At 39.9% G+C, this 19333-nt stretch overlaps 1 protein-coding gene across 7 annotated transcripts; it reads right to left on the bottom strand.

Moving 5' to 3' along the window:
* Positions 1-329: 329 nt before the first annotated feature.
* zc3h7a (zinc finger CCCH-type containing 7A) lies at positions 330-18470 on the bottom strand. Of its 7 annotated transcripts, none has more exons than XM_034219821.1 (23): positions 18317-18470; positions 16986-17085; positions 16017-16056; positions 15664-15867; positions 11618-11776; positions 10534-10614; positions 10249-10302; positions 10123-10162; positions 9684-10039; positions 9350-9602; positions 7925-7962; positions 7687-7831; positions 7435-7593; positions 6829-7034; positions 6398-6498; positions 6088-6269; positions 5923-5996; positions 3023-3156; positions 2817-2922; positions 2601-2709; positions 2362-2495; positions 1625-1788; positions 330-1024 (listed from the first exon to the last, which is right to left on the bottom strand). In XM_034219821.1, the coding sequence occupies exons 2-23, from the start codon at positions 17051-17053 to the stop codon at positions 835-837; spliced, it is 2997 nt and encodes a 998-aa protein (XP_034075712.1). In that variant the 5' UTR covers positions 17054-17085; positions 18317-18470; the 3' UTR covers positions 330-834. The 7 variants fall into 7 exon arrangements, with proteins under 7 accessions (XP_034075712.1, XP_034075714.1, XP_034075713.1 ...); XM_034219823.1 differs by having other exon boundaries at positions 10546-10614; XM_034219822.1 differs by having other exon boundaries at positions 18313-18456.
* Between the last annotated feature and the right edge of the window lie 863 nt (positions 18471-19333).

Below are 19333 nucleotides of genomic sequence, written 5' to 3'. Positions count from 1 at the left end.
TTTTATGCCTGTAGAAAATTACATTCACTCGGGTAAAATTGTAGGTACTGAACTTGATTATATTTACATTTAATAGTGATGTATGATTACACTTTAGTGGGAAATTTAGTTTTTACTTCACTAATATTTGAAAGCGTTAGTTACATTACCAAGATGAGCATATCAAATATGAACTCTTAAAACAGCTTTAAAATAAAAACCTGCTTATAAGTTATTGTATCAATAAGAAAAGGACACTGTCGTAGAATACCACTCACTGTGATTAAGTAACTTATAATACCTATACATCTTTCCACCCACACACGTAATTAATACCACAGCAGATTATACAGGTTTAAAAAAAGCTTTATTTGGTGTGGTTCCCAATACACTGGTAACACTATGGGTTAAATGGAAAATGACCTATGCTGACAGATTCAAATAGGAGAATGTCATCCGTACTCTCAATTTAAGTATAACATACTTAAAACATGTTAAAGGTCATGAACATATACAAACTGCTTATGAAAAGAAATTACTGTAAGGTCAGCCGCATCTGAACAGATTTAAGGTTTACGCGTGCCATCTTCCGCACTGCTTTTAGATATTCTACTGAATGAGTAGAATATAGCTCTCCCACTCAGTTGTTGCTGTTAATGATAACACTCGTGTAGTTCAGATCAGAGAAAACCAGCCACCAATCAGAGGGCCGGCCCTGAACGCCACCCCCCCTTAAAAATCATGCTGCCATCAGGCTGCGTCCTGTGCGCCTCAGAGGCCCTGTAGGATCACCTGACTCAGACTGTTTGAATACTGCATTAACTGCAACGTAGCTCAGATATTGTCATCCCACCATTAAATAATATCTTTAAGGAGAAAACTGTATTTTCCAAAGTCATTGTCATTAGGTGCTATAAGATGGTCTTTTCTGGCTTTGGCAAGTTTCATCAAAAGGAATTCTCGGCGCTCCATCCATTCTTTTAGTTCCTGCTCCCCGTGCGCCAGCTTACACAGCTCGTCCTCTGTGCACGTGTCTTTGAGGAACCTGTCGGGACACAAGGTCAAAAGGTCAGCTATCAATCCACGGGACTCAGCGACATACACAGTGCTTAGAGAGGAGGAATAATCACGTTAGTAAACAACATTGATGATTGGTAGATGATTTGCTCTCATGCACTACTTTGGCAGGAAGTGAACATTGCATCGATAAATTGCAGCATCCATACCCCCCCCCGTGTTGTGTGACTCATCTAGAAGATCTAAGGCTGAGAAAACCCTTACATTTTCAATATCAAATTGTACCTTACGATAATTTAAAAAGTTATTTTCTGTTTCCTCATTCTGAAACTGTACACTGGTAATTGTATCCAAGCCATAAAGAATATATTTTTCAACACTTGTTCCTTTACGACAGATTCACTAAATGAGTCCAAAAGATTGTGACGATGAGTTTGTGGGAGAACTACAGGAAAGGGAAAACCCCAAAACATAATAGGGCCCCTTTAATAAAGTAGGTATTCTTTATTTATACAAAAGGTACCTACGGCTGTGCATGTATGTATACAGTTCATCTTTCTGTAAACATAATCATCTATTTTTGTATCTAAGACAGCCCCATGCCAGATCACAGAGTTGTGTTTCTTACCTCTCACAAACTTTGAAAGTGCCGGTGGGGAAGCGATACTGCCAGCAGTTCTGATCATCCTCAGAGTTGAAAACCCGGTCTTTGTGTTTTTCTGAAGTGATGTGCTGCTGCCACTGCTTCTCACTGTTGCAGTTCTTACCACACAGCCAGCAGTGATTGCCAGCCTGCCAACACACACAGAGAAATAACATTTACACAAATAACTAATTACCGTCTGTTTGCTAATCAGTCAAAGTTATTGCCGTTTAGTTTTTAATCACTTGGCAAATAACTACAGTGAAACAAGATTCTATCAAAAATGTTGACACAGTTTAAACATTAAGGCAGTAATGCATTTGACTGAACCCGCAGATTCTGACAACTGATGGAACATCTGCCAAAACAAAGGAGCACAACACCGCAGCTGTGGGTCTGTGTTTGCACAACAGGACCATGTCAACGCTTGAGATTCCATACTCAATGATACAAAGTTTGTAAATGGATGTTTTGATATAGTTTGGTAAACATGGCTATTTCATTTAACATCTACTTACATTTATCAAGACTTTTCAACTTTTCAACTTTTTCTCTTTCACCATGAAGGCATGGGAGAAGAACATTTTGCTCAATCATTTATGGTGGCTGGGGTGAGTGATTGATGGTCATTTTTTGGGGGATGAAGTATTCCTCTCTGCAACCTGACCAGTTTGTCACAATGCAGAAGAAGTGTGTGATCCATGCTGGGTTTTTAAACTCACCACTTCCTCAGCGTAGTCTGTTGGCATGTGGATCTGTTTGCCGTTCTCCCTCACAGAGCTACTGGAGGTATCGTCCCCCCAGCCGGGCTTCTGAGACTGCAGCCACTGCTCATAAAGCTGATCCATATCTGGAACTAAATGAGGGGGCGAAATAAATGATTACTTTGCTGGAATTAACATTCTACTAATTAAAAAAATCCAACAAAAGTAAGAGAGCGCGTCTCCTTGACTTTACTCACTGTTGTTTTCCTTCATGTAGGTCCAAAGGTCTCTCTCTTCTAGACTGTGAGCAAACGTGCAATTCCCGATGTACTGACACTTCTTGCCGGCTGTCACATGCATGCAAATCTAAGAAAGTTAAAAAAAAGTAACATTCGGTGACCATGGCAGGAGATTTGTTTTAATCAGAAACAAAGAACAAGCGACCGTGGAGTCGCAGAATGTCTGGCGCCTACCTCAAATTGAGATGGGATGGGTTTTTTGGTTGGAAGTGGTCTAACTGTTGTCCACTTTTTCCTTTCATTTGAACTTACAAGCACCACCCGCCTGTCTTTCGCCCACCTGAGACAGAAAGACAGAATGAGTTTGTGGATTGCACATTTTCACCTATCAATTACCTCCTGTCCACACTCGATGTGCTCCAAGACGCTGTGCTACTTACGTGTGTCTGGCTTTGGCTGAGCAATACTTCTTGTTTTTGTCGGCTTCGCTTAGCTGGCCGTTTCTCCAACACTGGCCACAAACAAACATCATCTTCAGGTTGGGAGGCCCGAATCTCCTCTGTGGGAGGCAGAGCTGTTGATGGAATGTGAAGGACTGGTTAATATCTTTGTGAAGTGATATAATACAAGTATTTAGGCACAACATAAATGAAAAGTGAATTACAGAAGCAAGTCAAACCTAAGGAAAGGACTTAACTTAAAATGTTTATATTTGAGCAAACATTTGACTAATGTTTAATGAACTCTACTTTTTAGAATTGATTTAAATAAGTTATTAGTGGAAACATTTATTTGTTGAAGTCAAAGCCAAGAGGGTGTATAAAAGGGTCCCCTCAAGTCTACTCAAACTCTTCCAACGCGGAACCCATCCAGGGTCAGAGCCACTGTTATATGGTCAAACTAGCTCATGGCGAGCACAGTCCAACATATGTTTGCTGGATGCAGCACAACACTTATTGATTTAAAACTGAACTTTGAATAAACTTGTAAAGCAGTGTACAAAAAAAAGGCATGGAATAGAATATCTGTTTGAGGAAATGAATACTTCCACATTGACAAAACCATGATGCTGTTGTTTCATAGTGCTTTTATTCTATCCTTTTTAGTGGTATGGTTTGACCAGGGAACTTTGAAGAGCAGAAACCCCCACAGTCAGACAAGTGGTCTAGCAGAGTGATTGGTGAGTCCCTGTACATCAGACAGCAACAGCAGTTATCTAGGAACTAGCTCTCACCTGATTGTTGATGTTTGTTTTAGTGGTTTATAAATATAATGGAGCAGTTGCAGTGTTCCCCACAGAATTTGATTCTATTTGTGGGGGTACCGCACCTACTTTTTCACCTTTTTTCTGGCCCTCCAAAATCGAGGTTCTTACCGGGCTGAATATGCTAAACTAGTAGGGGTGTAACGGTACACGTACCCGTACCGAAATTATTCGGTACGGGCCCTTCGGTTCGGTACAGGTGTGTACCGAAGTGTACCGAAGTGTACCGAACGAATATAATGTTAAACGTAAAAAATTGAGAACGTGAACAACTTGTTGGAAGTAATCTCAGGTGCTGCGTCGCAGCATTCAGAGTAATTTGCTCACATTGGGTTCAACGCGTCAGAGAGCGAGCAAGTCATTTCATTGGACGAGAGGCATACTATGAGAGCGGGTCACAGGGATGCGTTCAAATGTAGTCAGTAATTTGAGGAACTGTCGAAAATTAATGGCGAACGCAGATAAAGTTGAGCTCGAAAATCCTCCAGCATCATTGAAGTCTCCGGTTTGGGAACATTTTGGTTTCGCAGTTACGTACAAGGATGAAGGACAAAGACAGGTGGACCGAACCAAAGCTGTTTGTCGGCATTGTTCAACTAACATTGGTTACGCGGCTAGCAATACATCACACTTGCACACTCTTGAAAAGGCATCACCCGAACTTGAATATCACCGGTACCAAAAGAAAACAGACTGAAGTGCAAACCCAACTCCCGCTAGCATGTAAGCCTCCACCACTCGCAGAGAGTTCAGACCGAGCCAAAGCTATTACAAACACCAAATATCCTTATGTTGCCTCGTTAGCAAAGCGCTACCTGGCTGTATCTGCTACCTCTGTCCCTAGAGAGAGGGTGTTCTCCACAGCAGGAGACATTGTTAGTGCCAGCAGATCTGTCCTTTCGACAAGTTAATTTTTCTTTAAAAAAACATGAAAATACAATGACAAGCAAGTCATAATGTCAAGCTGGCTGCTTAGGAACTAGTACAGTACAGTTCAAATACAGATTATTTCAGTTCATCGAAAAGCTGCACCTTAATGTTTATTTTATTATATTTTGTATTTATTTGAGTGAATATTCACAGTTTAATAATAATTAAAAACCCAAAACTAATAGTTTATGTTTTGTGAGTACTAATACAGTAAAGTTCAAATACAGATTATTTCAGTTCATCGAAATGCTGCACCTTAATGTTTATTTTATTATATTTTGTATTTATTTGAGTGAATACATTATTCACAGTTTAATAATAATAAAAAATATATATATATGTTTTGTTTAGTGAAAAAAAATTCTGCTGTACCGAAAACGTACCGAACCGAACCGTGACCAAAAAAACCGAGGTACGTACCGAACCGAAATGTTTGTGAACCGTTACACCCCTATAAACTAGTGACATAAACACTCTCTACTGCTGAATGGTCAGAGAGAATCGCTGGCAAGGGGGCTACAACTACAACAAAATGAACATATTTTACCGTCATTTAATTGTAATACACGTTTCAAAATGATGCCAAAGTAACGACATACTGATACCGGTCTGCAGACAAGACGGCAGGCGAAAAACCTTTTAAAATGCGTGTTTTCTGAATGGCGATCGGATCGATCAGGCTAAGCTAACTTTGTATATGCTCCGTCCACACTCACAACAACGGCCTACAGACATAAATAAACCAGCGACTGTATTCGCCATGACACAGACAGTCTGTGGTTTGTACTTGTTTAACTTTTGTCCAGTTTCTGAACAGATAAGAGGAGCTGTGAGCTCTGAGTGCTAACAGCTAACGGTGGATGTTTTGGTTTTGTGGTTCGCATTGAAGATGACGTCACGGCAGTTTTACGCAGCGTCGCTCTGCCCGCCGAACAGCCGATCACCCCGCCTACACTGCGTTACTATAGTAACTACCCCAGTTACTAAACTGTAATGGAAACGCAGCTTAAAGTAAGCCTGGCCTACCAAGGCCAAACTAAGCTGTGCCAAGCCGTGCTAGGTCCTGCAGTGGAAAAGCGCCATAAGAAGAAACTGTAGATATGCTGAGACAAACATTGGTTTACAGAGTGCTTCTGCTGGGCTTACCTGGGCTCCCTGCAACGAAGCCGTGGCATTCCAAAACTTCTTCGCTTCTTGGACAATACTTTCATGAGGGATACCTATGTGATGAAAAATAAAAAAGGTAAATAAATGACATTTAGTGAAACTGTGTTCCAGGCCGTGGAGAAGTATTTAATGAAGCATCCTTACCGAGCTCGTGCTGCATCATCCAGACCTTGAGCTCGATGAGGCTGTGGGCGTAGAAGCACTCGTCCTCCCTCACGCAGCCGTAGCGGACTTCATGGCGACAGAGATCCAGCTGGCACTGAGAACTCAGCGGTCTGATCTTTGAATAACGAACTGTATTCTCCTTCAAAATGTGGACCAGGCACCTAAGAGATAAACATGGGTACATCGTCAACAGGCCTATCCCTCATATATCTGCACATAGTCTTGTGCGTTTTGGTAGAATCTTTTTTATTAAATCCTCTTAAATTATTTAAAGAGTGAAGTGACTTACTTGTGATCTTCAAAGATGTGCTTCGTCACTGGATGAGAGCAAAGCGATGAGTCATCTTTGTTGGTTTTGCTGATTATTCTGGGTTTGTGGTCAAAGCAAACCTGCAAATTAAGATAAACGTTTAGAACATTTTAAAAGTTTATAAAAACAGCAGATTGTAACTGGGGTTCACATCAGACCAATGTCACTTTGCTTCAAATGTACCCCCTTTTCTGTCCTATCTAATAACAGGCAAAAAAGTCAAGAAAAATGAATTTAAGAAAACATTGACAAATATAATATTTAGTAATGGCCTTTTTTCTCCTCACACTGGAACGATAAACAATTATGCCAATGGGCGCCATTGAAAATAGCAGCACTGAGGAGTTAGTGTAAATTAGATCACTCTGAGGTCATACTCATTTTTAAATTAAAAATAAATAACTACTTACTCCACAGAGAAACATGAATATCCCATGATGCTCCTGTAAGATCTTGGGGACAGTCAGTCGGACGTTAGAGTTTGGCCCGTAGGGGTCGAAGAGGAGCTCTCTGGAGATAAACCCTTTCCGCTCCAGAGTCCAAACATCAATCTCTTCCTGGCAGTATGCAAATGTGCAGTGGCCAGGGTACAGGCACTCCTTTCCAACCGCCACCTCTGAAACAACACGGGGACATTGTCATGTTTTCTGTCGTCGCACACACAAGTGATGTCTGGATGACAGCCAAGTGTCAAAAGTGCCAGAAACAAGTGGAGGAGCTGCTCAAAGGCTAGTACAAATCCTTAAATAATGTGAATATCCATGTGCAATTAATTAGGGAAGGTAGGGAACACATGCCCAGTATAGTAGGAAATGTAACCGTGCAAATGGAATCTACTCATTACCACAAATCTGTATCACAAATAAGCTTTTTTTTCTGGGAATATCAATGGAACTTGCAGCAAAAAAAAAAAAAAAAAAAAAGGACAGATGATTATATATATATATATATATATAGAGGCAAATGCAGCAATTTCAAAGCAAAGAGACAAACAAATACATGTTTATAAAAGTTACCTTTGCAAATGTAATAGGGCCCAACATATTGGGTTTTTGTGGGTCTGGGCCGAATTAGCTTCCACGTTTGGTCAGCTGTATGTTTGAGTCTGCCGAGTAAAGCGTCCTTCTTGCATTTATGCTCTTCTGTGTGTAGCGAGTAATCCAATACACCAGGACCTGTGGGAATAAATAAAGAAACATATGTGACTTAATAGTACATTACGCACCTCGAAGACACAACCGCACACAACTGGATAAAGAACTCCTCACCAGTTTTGACGTAGCAGATGGAGCACGCTTGTTTGAATTCATGTGTGTCAGCTAAGGGGTTCTTTGTTAAATCCACAGCAACAGGAAGACCCTTCACTTCAGGCATACCGACCGCCATTCCCATCGGGGCATCAATATTGTTCATCTGTTGAAAAAAAAAGGGGGGGAAATTGATCAAATATAAGCCTAGAGCAAGTCTTAGAATGACAAAGGCTGATGATTGATAGACAATAATTACCTGTTGAGTGAATGGACTCTGAGCATAATTTGACATATCTAAAGGAGGAAGAAAAAACGAACAGGTTATACTCCGTGCTAATGGTGAAAAATCAAATTCAAGCACTTTCAAAAGAGTATTATTGAGCCTTTCAAGCACCTTACAGTCGTCGGAAATTAATCTTTATCACATAAAGCAAATCTAAAAAGCACTTTTCAGTCAGATAGTTTTTAAAAAAAAAGAAATGCAAATACAAATTTCTAGCAGTGTTAAAGCACTTATTCCAAAATCATAGCACTTTTCAAACCTTAAAAAACGATATATTAATATTAAGTAGTGCTGTCAAAATTATCGCGTTAACGGCGGTAATTAATTTTTTGAATTAATTGCGTTAAAATATTTAACGCATTTAACGCATGTGCAGAATGGCCCGCCCCATACGTGCCACCAGTGGCAGCGCCAGGGTATGGCTGGGGTAGGCTACACCCATACCAAGAAATGGCTTAGCCCCACCATGAAAAATGATGTTAAAGTAAGCAAAATATAGTCTGCCAACTCGCGCGGAGTAAATTGCACAGACAGCAGTTAGTCAGATTGATTTCAGTAGCCACGGTTTTGAAAACTTTTGTCACATAGTGATCGTCTTCTCAATAGAACATCTTTGATAACGGCGTGGTGTTGTTGCAGGAAGTCCCGACGGAGAATACTTTTGCTGTAGTACAGGGGTGCACATAACTGGTACGCAGGTTATGTGCGTAATCTGAAATGCGTACCGTCACTTGTGTCACAAAGCGCATTTGCGTACCGACGTACTTGTGAAGCTTTTCCAGAAGGCGGTTAGATCACCGGACGACAGAGTCGGTCTCCGTGTGCACAGACAGGGCTGCTGTTAACGTCGGTCTGTACAACGGAATTGTGCCAAAACTACGCCAACCGGCTGCGGAGGGAGACTCCCCCCCTTCACTGGAGAACTGCACTAAAACAGCTGATCACAACGTTCACACTGTGGTCACGAAGTACTCCACTAGCCGCCGCCGGACTCCCACGTTGATAGAAATCAACACGTAATGAATTAAGACCCCACTGTTTGATGATTGATAGGTGTGTGGGTTGTCTTTCATTTTGACACGCAGAAAAATGTTTTAATAAACATAGATACTGTATGTTAAATGGATATATCCGCCTTCTTTCATTTATCTTTCCATTCCCACAACAATATACATAAATAAATGGCATATTTTGGACATAGTTCGAATGGTGATTAATCATGATTAATTAATTTTTAAGCTGTGATTAATCTGATTACAATTTTTAATCGTTTGACAGCCCTAAAATTAAGATATAAGTGTTTTTAAGGATTTCTAGCAGCCGTTCAGAACCTGCATATTGATTGGCTACAATATCTTTATTTGAACAAATATGGACCAAAGTCAGAAAGTAGTATACCTGTTTTATAGTCCGTTATGTTGAGACTATCCAGGGAGTCGAGCGGTGGAGGGAGGGCGTCAAAAGTGTCCATCCCAAAATACGTACTTGACCCCGACTTGTGATAGAGGGGGGGCAGCGTGACGGTGCAATGCTGCACGCTGCTGTGGAGGTACGGGTTGATGTGAGAGGGCATCAGGAATGGACTGGACATGGAGCTGCCCGAGGCGATACTGGTTGGCAGAGGAAGAGGCCCCTTCATGGTGGGGATAATCTGAGGGAGGGGACACACAGGAGTCACACTTCTGCTCAGACATCAACACACTGTCACATTTAATTCATCACGCCACTTTACCATGGCTGATTCGGGGCCAGCTTGGTCCAGTAGATCATCTAGGTCGTCCCCGATGATGTCTGCGTCGAAATCATTATTCGAGTCGAGCATCGTGCAAGGTTTACTCGCTCGGCAGCCGTTAACGTACGTGGCAAGAGGGACTGACGATGGGACAGACACAGGAAGGGACACAGACACAGGAAGGGAGATGGACTCGAAGCCCGGCGGCTCAGACAGGGTAACGGATGAGATACTGGTGATGGGAGAAAGTTCATCCATTGCGGATTCATTTAGAGTTTGGTGCATTTCCACTGGAGCTTGGATTGGAGCTGGGAGCGGAGCCAGAAGACTGCTGTCCTGCGTGAGCTGAGGCACTTCTGAAACACAATGGGAAAAACAGGATGAGCGGCTTTCTCTCTTTCAAAAACGATAAATATGAACTGTGTTTAATTAAACTTACCAATTTCAATATCTTCAACTGAAGACGAGTCATAGGAAAACTAAAGAAATGCAGAAGAGATTCATTTAAGAATGGATTTCTTAGAGGAGTATAGAAATATATGTTTTAGACTGTTACATCTCTTACCTTGTCACATGATGCATCTTGATAATTTGTTCCTCGCATAACATTCAAGGCAGGCTGTAAACATTGAACAAGAGAAAATGTTGGACTTTCGGTTCATTTTTAAGAAGAACAACCCTAAATGTATGTCGACATTTTATTTTGAGGGCCATATATCCGAGTCAGATTTTAATACATTTAACTAGCATGTAGAAAATGAAGCGGCATCACTTCCAATTCACTTTTTTAAATCACGGTAATTCATTAAAAAAAGCTTCATGGCGGTTTGCAATAGTCCCTGGCACGTACCTTACTCCTTACATAAGCTTTACGGATTTTCAATCCCAAAATGTTGGCAAGGTCCTGAGTCAGGTTTGTAACACTGGCGTCCTGGGAAATAAGGAGAGTTGACAGTGTTTACTCAAAACACACTTTAGATAATCACTGCCTTTGATCTTCACTTATTATTTTCCGTTTAATTAAAAATATAGGTGGCAACTTTAATAGAAATGTCATATAAGCTGAAATGGTCACTATATCCTGACTAGGGGTGCAAAGATACTCCGAAGATGCTCCAGCTTTAAGACGATGTATTAAAAGTAGTTTGCAATATGAAAAGGGTTATATTTAGCACATTTGTATTTTTATAAAAACCTGCTTCTATGAATCAAGAGTGACACATTGTGTATGATGTAGCACACCCCTGAAGTGCTGTTGTTGATTCCCTTTAAAACGTCAGTATTTGTAACCTTCTGGAGATCTGCTGGCTCCTAATGTGTGTTTCAGGTGATCCAAGTCATCAGCCTGAAGAGCTTGGATAAAAAGCCCAATACCTGTTTTTGGACACAGCCACAGTTGTGTTTGCTGCATATGTTCACACACCAATACATTACTGATTTAGTCATTTGTTAAGTTGTGTTACATTTTAAATAAATATATATCTTGGTTACAGGTAAACTTGTCTTGTCTACCATCTTGTCTAACATTTCCAAACTGATACTTTCCATATACTATACAACTCTCTTGGACTGTGGTGCAGTGTGACAAAGAGAGTACATTTTGAAGCAAAACAATGTATAAAAATGTAACAAATTAGGATTGCCCAACAAAACTAAAGCCTCTTAAACTTGAAATGTAATGTGGTTGCTATTTACACTGAAGTTTGGCCTACATCAGTTTTACCTGAAATGTCTTAACTGAAAGTAAAGAAGCCTCAATGCAGGCAGCACGCCACAAACATCCTGACTCTGCTGGGAGTGAGGGTCCTGCAGGGGGTCTGAAAAGCAGCTACATTTGCCTGACTTTTGTAAAAAATTGCTGAGACAAAAAAATAAGGAAGATTTCTTTCACGTTTGGATAAATCAACATTTACCAGATGATGCGACGCCTTTACCTGAGGCACTGTGAGAGAACATTTGGCAACAGCCTCATAGGCCTCTTGATGTCTCCCGATCTCTTTCAGGGATTTAGCTTTTCTGTACAGCGCTCTGTAGTTCCCCTCGTTCAACTGGAGAGCCTTTTCACAGTCTTCTAACGCTTGGTCATACAGTCCCTATGGGGGGGGGGGAAATGTATACTTAAACATTGTGAACAAAGAAAGCACTGTTTGATCATAAATTGCCTTTACGTGTTCAGTGGGTTGATGTAGGGGAGTGATTTCCCTGAAGACAGTAAAGTGTTTTACACTGCTGGGACAAGACGCAATGCAAAGACACACCGACAGGAAAGAGGAAGTGAATGTAGCTCTGAAAGCATCAATAATTCTCAAATGGACCAAGTCTTAGAGGATCCCGAGTCTCAAGGGATTTTAAGATTCTTTATGTAGGTGGTTGTATGACACCAACAATTATTTTAAATAAAACCGGTATTCACCGCCTTTAATTGATTTACCGCATTTTAAAATGGCACAATTTGTAACATGTCACTGAAAACATTATATTGATTTTTATTATACTATTGGAGCCATTAATAGCATTTGATTTATGATCAATTTTATGTTGAGATACAGTATGGATTATGAAATCTATTTTTATAACTGTTAAAATATTTATGTTATCTAGTATTTATACAATTATGTTTTGATAATAGATCTTTTCTTGTGAATGAGTGAAGTAAAAAATGTGTGGAAGGCCTAAAAGCACTTTGAATTGCCTTGTGTTGAAAAGTGCTATATAAATAAACTTGCCTTGCCTTGCCTAATCACATTATTGGTACATGTTTTATGCATTTTTGGGGCATTATTCTTGACACCATTCTTTTGGACAATTGCATGATCAGAATAGTGATATTTGGATTTATTTGTTTTCTGGAAAGTAAATAGTTTAATAAATCATTACTTTTCAAGTGGAACCCCATGTGACTTCACTAATATTGATGAATCTCGTATATGGTATAATTCACTTCATTGTTCATGTAGCTTTTCACATCGATTATTGTTTGATGTATTCATTTAAAAAATAAAAAAGTAATCAATGCATGATCTTCCTACCGTATTAATGCATGTATTTATTGATCCAGTTTGGCATGACAATCAAATGATTGTACACCTCATTGAACCTCAAAGCATCGCATAACTGGTTCCTGATAACATGACTTAAGACAGTATATAACAAGCTGAGAAATGAACTGGTTGATACAAGCATCAGTTAAGCAACCACATGTTTTGCCTTTAAAAAGGGATAGTTCACCATTTGTGGAATGATGTATAGCATGTCTAGTCATTTGAAATTAGCCAGCACTCTAATTGTCTGAAAAAGATGCGACGCCTCAAGCACACCCTTCACAAAATGACACCCTAAGATGAATGTAAGGTGGATTCAAAGTTAAAGAATCTCTCTAGCCCCACCCAACTAAATCAAATGTAGCCATGTGTCCTCAGGTTAACTGCCAGTTTAATCAGAGGTGCAGTGTCAATGGGGGGAGTTTGAAAATCAAACAGGCTCCATGCGCTCTTGCCTCTACAAACTTTATAGTATTGTTCTTTGCTCTCAAGGAATACATTGAACACTGAGAGTAATGCTGATATAAAGATCTTATTTTTGGTCTTATGTTGATGCTAAATGCTTAAAATTGAAGTGAAACAAATTATGCATGTGGAACTTGACAAATGAGGCAATAGTGATTTTAGCATTTATATATTAAAGGAAGGGTAGGTAATTCCCTTCAGAAACACTTTGTTATATTCCATGGAATGCTCTTAACATCCCGATCGCAATGAATACATTAAATGCTTTGACAATAAATACATACAAAAATATCATCTGTGGAAGCCGTGGCGCTGTAAAAAGCAAGTCCAATGATCTGCCTCGGCCCGCGGCATGGGATGGCCTACCTGCCTGTCAGCCTTCCATCTCGTGCACAAACTTATCTTGTGCCCTCATTGGTCATGTGCGCGTTCGTGTGTGTTGGAGGAGGGGCTCTGTAATAGGGCTGCACGGTATTGAAAAAAACTGACATCGCGGTTTTCCCCCCCCCTGCGGTATATATTGCGTTTTTTTTACCCTGTTAAACCCCAAAGTCCCGGCGGGTACTTTACTTTTTTTTTCACGACAGTGTCTCAGGGGATCGTAATATTTAAGAACCTATTAATGTGTTATACCAGATTAACGGAAATAATCTCAGCTAACTGCCGATACAAACCATTTTTTACCAAAACAAAACACAAGTCTCATAAGAAGCATCTAAATGACCCCTGAGCGAAAAATGCTAACGCATTTTGGCACAGAACTCAAGATAAAAGTACCCTTATTATTACTTATCGTAGCTGGATTTACAAGATATCCGATTAAAGCTGAGGTTCCACAGATTATTTAGGTATATAGTATCATCACTGAGTGATCTGAACTCGGACAGGGGAAGCAAACACAGACATCACAACACGTACCTTTACGTAGCTTCTAGGGGAGATGTCTCACCGTAGCTGTCAATCTGATCAAAAGACAACACGTCTGGCATTAAAACGAGAAAGAAAAAACGCGGCTGAATCGGTTAATCCATAGGTTTTTTCCATAGGCCAAAATAGTTCCAGATGGCAGATGTTGCTTTTCTTCTTGGAAGTAAATATTCATTCTCTCCGGTATTGTCCTCCTGTGCCTCGCTCATTTTTTTACCAGTGTTTTGATGGTCTGCAAACTAGCGGGGCGGGGCCTGCTGTGATCTGATCAAGAATGATTGTAATTGGTGGTTTGCTGTGCATGCAGGGGAAGTTCTACACACACCAACACATGAACAAATAAGGAGTGAGAGTGACGCGTAGCCAAAACCGGAAGCTGCATACACTCTGGTGGCTACCTTTAGCAGCTAACTTTTGTGCTCCGATTTTTACATAAAAATGGAATTATGGATTATAAACAATTGCTTCAAAGCCACAGATACATTATCAACCTATGGATCAACCGATTCAGCCGCGTTTTTTTCTTTCTCGTTTTAATGCCATTGAACACGTCTTTTGATCAGATTGACAGCTACGGTGAGACGATCTCCCGTAAAAGCTCCGTAAAAGGTACGTGTTGTGATGTCTGCTTCCCCTGTTGCGAGATCGGATCGCTTAGATACTATACTTAAATAATCTGTGGAGTCTCAGCTTTAATCGGATATATTGTATGTGCAGTTTCGATAAGTAATAAGGGTATCTTTATTTTGAATTCTGTGCTAAAATGCGTTAGCATTTTAAAAAAAAATGAATAAAACCGCACGTCCCTGCGGTGTGAATACCGCGCATGCGCATACCGCGGTTATCGCCATGACACGGTATATCGTTCAGCCCTACTCTGTAAGGAAGTCTGAAGGAAGGGGCAGATTTTTTTTCGGCTGCGTACTTTCAAATTCTAGCGCACTCGAGCTGGTTTCTCCATTCTACCTTAAAGACGGTCACACCTGAGTTTGACAGGTCGACATTTTCGCCTTGGGAAAAAAAGTGTATGATTATCTTTGATGAGACATAATGAAAGCGACACTTGAAGGGAAGCCAATAAAAAAAACATTTTATACACACACTACAGGTTAAATTAAGTCACTTGTCAAACTGAACTGAGTATTTACACAATGTACACGACCAGCAAAACATAGAGAGGACATGTCCCAACAAATCAGTTAATGGTTAACATTTCCCTATGCACCATGAGCAGTGGAACTTAGAATGTAGTATATAGTCTTAGAATCTGAGGACGATAAAGTGCAAAACAAGAGCTCATCTTTTGAAAAGGTAGTGACATTTAAGGACATACTTCTATCTGTAAACTGGCATTTTGAGGTTTGTAGATATATCTGTATGAAGCAAATAATCAATCTGCAGGGGCCTCATGCGCAGAGAGACCACAACAAGACATAAGTTGCTCGTTGTATTTACTCAGATGTTAACTGTTTGGTAGCGTCAAAAGGATTGGCTTTTTAAAGTGATTTGGGCTGAATTGAAACAGGAATCAAATGTGGTCGACTTACCGGAACAATGTTGAGGTACGCGGCAGCTCGATTTGCATACAGCTTTTCCAGTAAACTCGCTGGAACACAGATATCTTCAGAGTCCGCATACTCTGCTATACTCAAGGCTTCGGTGAACATCTCAATGGATTTTGTCCAATCCCCTTCTCTAAACACGTCGTTTCCTTCACCAAAAAGATTCCAAACGAGATCCTTTATGAACAACTGAAACAATAGAGAATCCAATCAGTACAAGTTAAACATAGTGCTGCTGGATTGACTTTCATTCATGCATTTTTACTCGGTACTTGGTCAGTGTAACTTGAAACAAGACGGAAGCTGGAAAAACCCTAAATAAAATTTGCATAGCTTACCTCATACTGGTCTTGACTTCCAGGAAATGGAAGGGTTGATCTAAAATCAAAAGAAAGTTTTTTTTTAACATTGACAGCTAAATGCAAACAAGTCTGTTTTTAAAAAGTCATATATAAGAAAATCACGCAAATTAATATAAGGGAATATTCAAACAATCTGCATGCTGACACAGAACCAACTGGCAAGACTTTTATCAGCAACAGATAGTAAACATTGTGGGAATTGCGTAATTGGGCAGGCGATTTGTTTAACTATAAACGGGCTATATTATTGAAAGTGTGTGTTCATAATAATGTCATGATAGACCTCAGTAATCCCTGTGAAGGCGTTTTGTCATGCAGGTTTCTTGTTCTGCTCTTGTCTGGCATTTAAAGTTTTCTTTACTCTTTTGTGTACTGAACTATTCAAGGCTTCGCATATTCACACCAGTGAAGTTTCAGTAGGAACAGTGATGACGTGCAGTGAAGTATTTTAAGTATCACATTTGTTTCACAAAGAAAGGCCCTGCCAGATTCATCACTGCGCTGCCTGTCATGAATCTAAAAAGCAATATGTTGTGGATATACTGAGAGTGTACAGGATGCATGAATAAAAAGCTCTGATCAGGGGAAACTCCCACATTATAAAATAAACTAAAGGACAGTAATCAGCTGTCTCGCTGAACAACAATGCATGACACAGAGCTGACCAATCATTATTGCATCATGCAGTGTGTAGGGGTAGCCCGGATTATTGCAAAATAACTTGCAGACACGAAACTAGAAAGAGTTTATATCTAGTTATCGCCTAAAATGTTTCCAAGGAAGAAGGACAAGAGGACAAGTGGGCATGGTAACATTGGGAGGTGTCAAACACAGGATCACAACAGTCATTACTCTCTTCATATGTATGTTATTTATCAGGGTTTGAAGTACAATTCAGATGCACCCCCAAATTTAACAACCACAGATCCTAATGCTGACACTTACTGGATGAACTGCAGGCCTTTCTGAATCTCCTGCCAGCGAGTCCTTCTGTCCTGACACGCTCCGGACATGTTTGACTTAATATCCACTCCTCTATCGGCACCTGAAATGACAACACATATGGTTCATAACGTAGTATATTAACTGGTAAAAGACATGGGCATAGACCAGCTTTAATGACAACTAAAACAAAAACACTCCCTACTTTCATAAATCACAAACAGCAGGCTGTCAGACCAGTTTAATGACAGTTCATAAGCTCAGGGTTCTCAGGAACTATATTAAAGTAATTATTCTCGCTTTCAATGTTTATAGCTTCCGCATTTAGTAATGACGACACATGTCGTTCCGGAAACTGAGGAGAGACATATCTTTTAGCTTTTGTAAGCGGATACCGTCAACACTTTATATCTGAAGTTGTGGACGAAAAAGTTAGTACTTATACCAAGGGGAAACTGTTTAACACAGCAACAGTAAGCAACTGACTGATATGTCAGTTTTTTACGTATACTTTTTTAATGAATGAAAATGTTTTATAACATAAGAATAACAACATATATCTTGTGTCCTGAATATGTGTTGTGTGACGTATAACGCTATTGTCAATAGATTCGTCGTGGTATTACCATATTTGGGCCAGTCAAACTGTCACCCTGTCCCGTCATAGCTAATGTTTGACATAAATGATTATTTTCTTAGTTGCCATTTCTTTAAAACTAGTTTATAATCAAATGAGGATGAGTGTAACAGGAAAAGGGAGAAATATGGTGTCAGAATTAGATTTAAAAGGGTGCGCCTGTCCTGTTTTTGTCAGCAAAGCTAAAACAAACTGTACCTTGGGAACATTTTTGTTTTAATAAGAGCATTCAACGCTTAACTGTTGCGTCTGTTTCAAAACGAGTTGGTGACTAGAGAGAGACTTTTTAAAGTAGCGTTTTCTGAGAAACTGGGAGGCGTCCGATAATGGGCGCATGTGCATTTAGCGCACGTGTGTTACCCGCGGCCGGGAACCCGCCGAGAGTAGACTTCCAGTTAGCAATCATCATCAGCTAGCATTAGCCTCACATAGTTTAACTACCTACAACACACAAATACCTCCACTGTGAGAAAACACAACAGGGTCTTCCGGTGCTGGAAACACATCGGCCTCACTAGCTACGTGTCGATATCCGACTAAGTTTCTCGGAAGTAGACTGCACCTAACAAAGCATTTCGCAGGCATGCCCAAGTTAAACTAGTTCCCCAAACAATAGCGAGCAATACATGATAGCTCCCGCCTGAGTCGTGGTAAATATCACTTTAATGCTCTAACAATGTCTGCTGTACATACTTACATGAGTGGTTCTTAATTCCAAACAACCCTTACGTCGGTTATCCAAAAGGAGGGAAAGGGATTTCTTGTTTTAGCTCAAATAACTTGGCTAGGTGTGCTGTATCGCTGAAGGCCGCCCTTTGCTTCTTCTTCTGCTTTGATTAGATGCAGAGTCAACACAGACTCAGAGCAGTGCTGCCCCCTAGAGACAGCGGAGGGACACAGTGACAATCTGTAACTCTTGAGCCTAATAATAACAGCAAAGATTATATTAAAACCATTTAATGATAACATGTATTCTGTTGTGCATTTGAATTGTTAACAGCTGATTTGCTTTGTCAGGAAAACAAAACAAAAACAACTGTTCTGCAAACAAACAAACAAACAAACAAACAGCCTATGATAACAGCCTTAAAAGTCACGGAACGCATCGTATCACATTTTTAACATAAAAAAAGTTAACTACTATTGGTTTAAAACATGTCTGTCTTTACATTTTTACATCACTTTTACTGTTATTTTTTTTCCATTGAGTGAACTTTCAACAACCTGTCAAATCAATGTGGTGCAATGGCAGTGGTTTGAGCCAAAGATAAGTGTTTGTGAAACATTGAAGTTGTTGTTCATTTGTTATATTGCTTTATTTTTAGTTGTGCCTTCTAACTGACTGTGATCTAATGGGTGATTTACAAGTGTTTGGATGAGTAGATCAAATGTCTATGCACATAATGAGGCTGTTTGACACTCAGGATGTGCATGTTTGGTTATCTGCATACCAAAATTAGTTAGGCTTTTTCTAAGGCAATTGAACGGGACACATCACTGAACTGGAACTGACTCATTAACTTACTGAATATGAATTTGTTTGCCCATGTAAGTGATTTTCTATGTATTTTCTATTTATGGAGTAACCTTGAGAACTAAAAAAAGACTTAATGTGAAGTCTAACTTTCACAATGCTCTTTGCCCATTGCTTATGCATTGCTGAGATTGCTGTTTCCATTTTTATTATGAAATCTACAAAGCACATTAGAGTTCA

The sequence above is a fragment of the Gymnodraco acuticeps genome, unplaced genomic scaffold (assembly GCF_902827175.1).
Source record: "Gymnodraco acuticeps unplaced genomic scaffold, fGymAcu1.1, whole genome shotgun sequence".
NCBI classification, from domain to species: Eukaryota; Metazoa; Chordata; class Actinopteri; order Perciformes; family Bathydraconidae; genus Gymnodraco; species Gymnodraco acuticeps.
The sequence above is the reverse complement of the archived record's forward strand: the minus strand, read 5'-3'. Positions and strand labels throughout refer to the sequence as shown.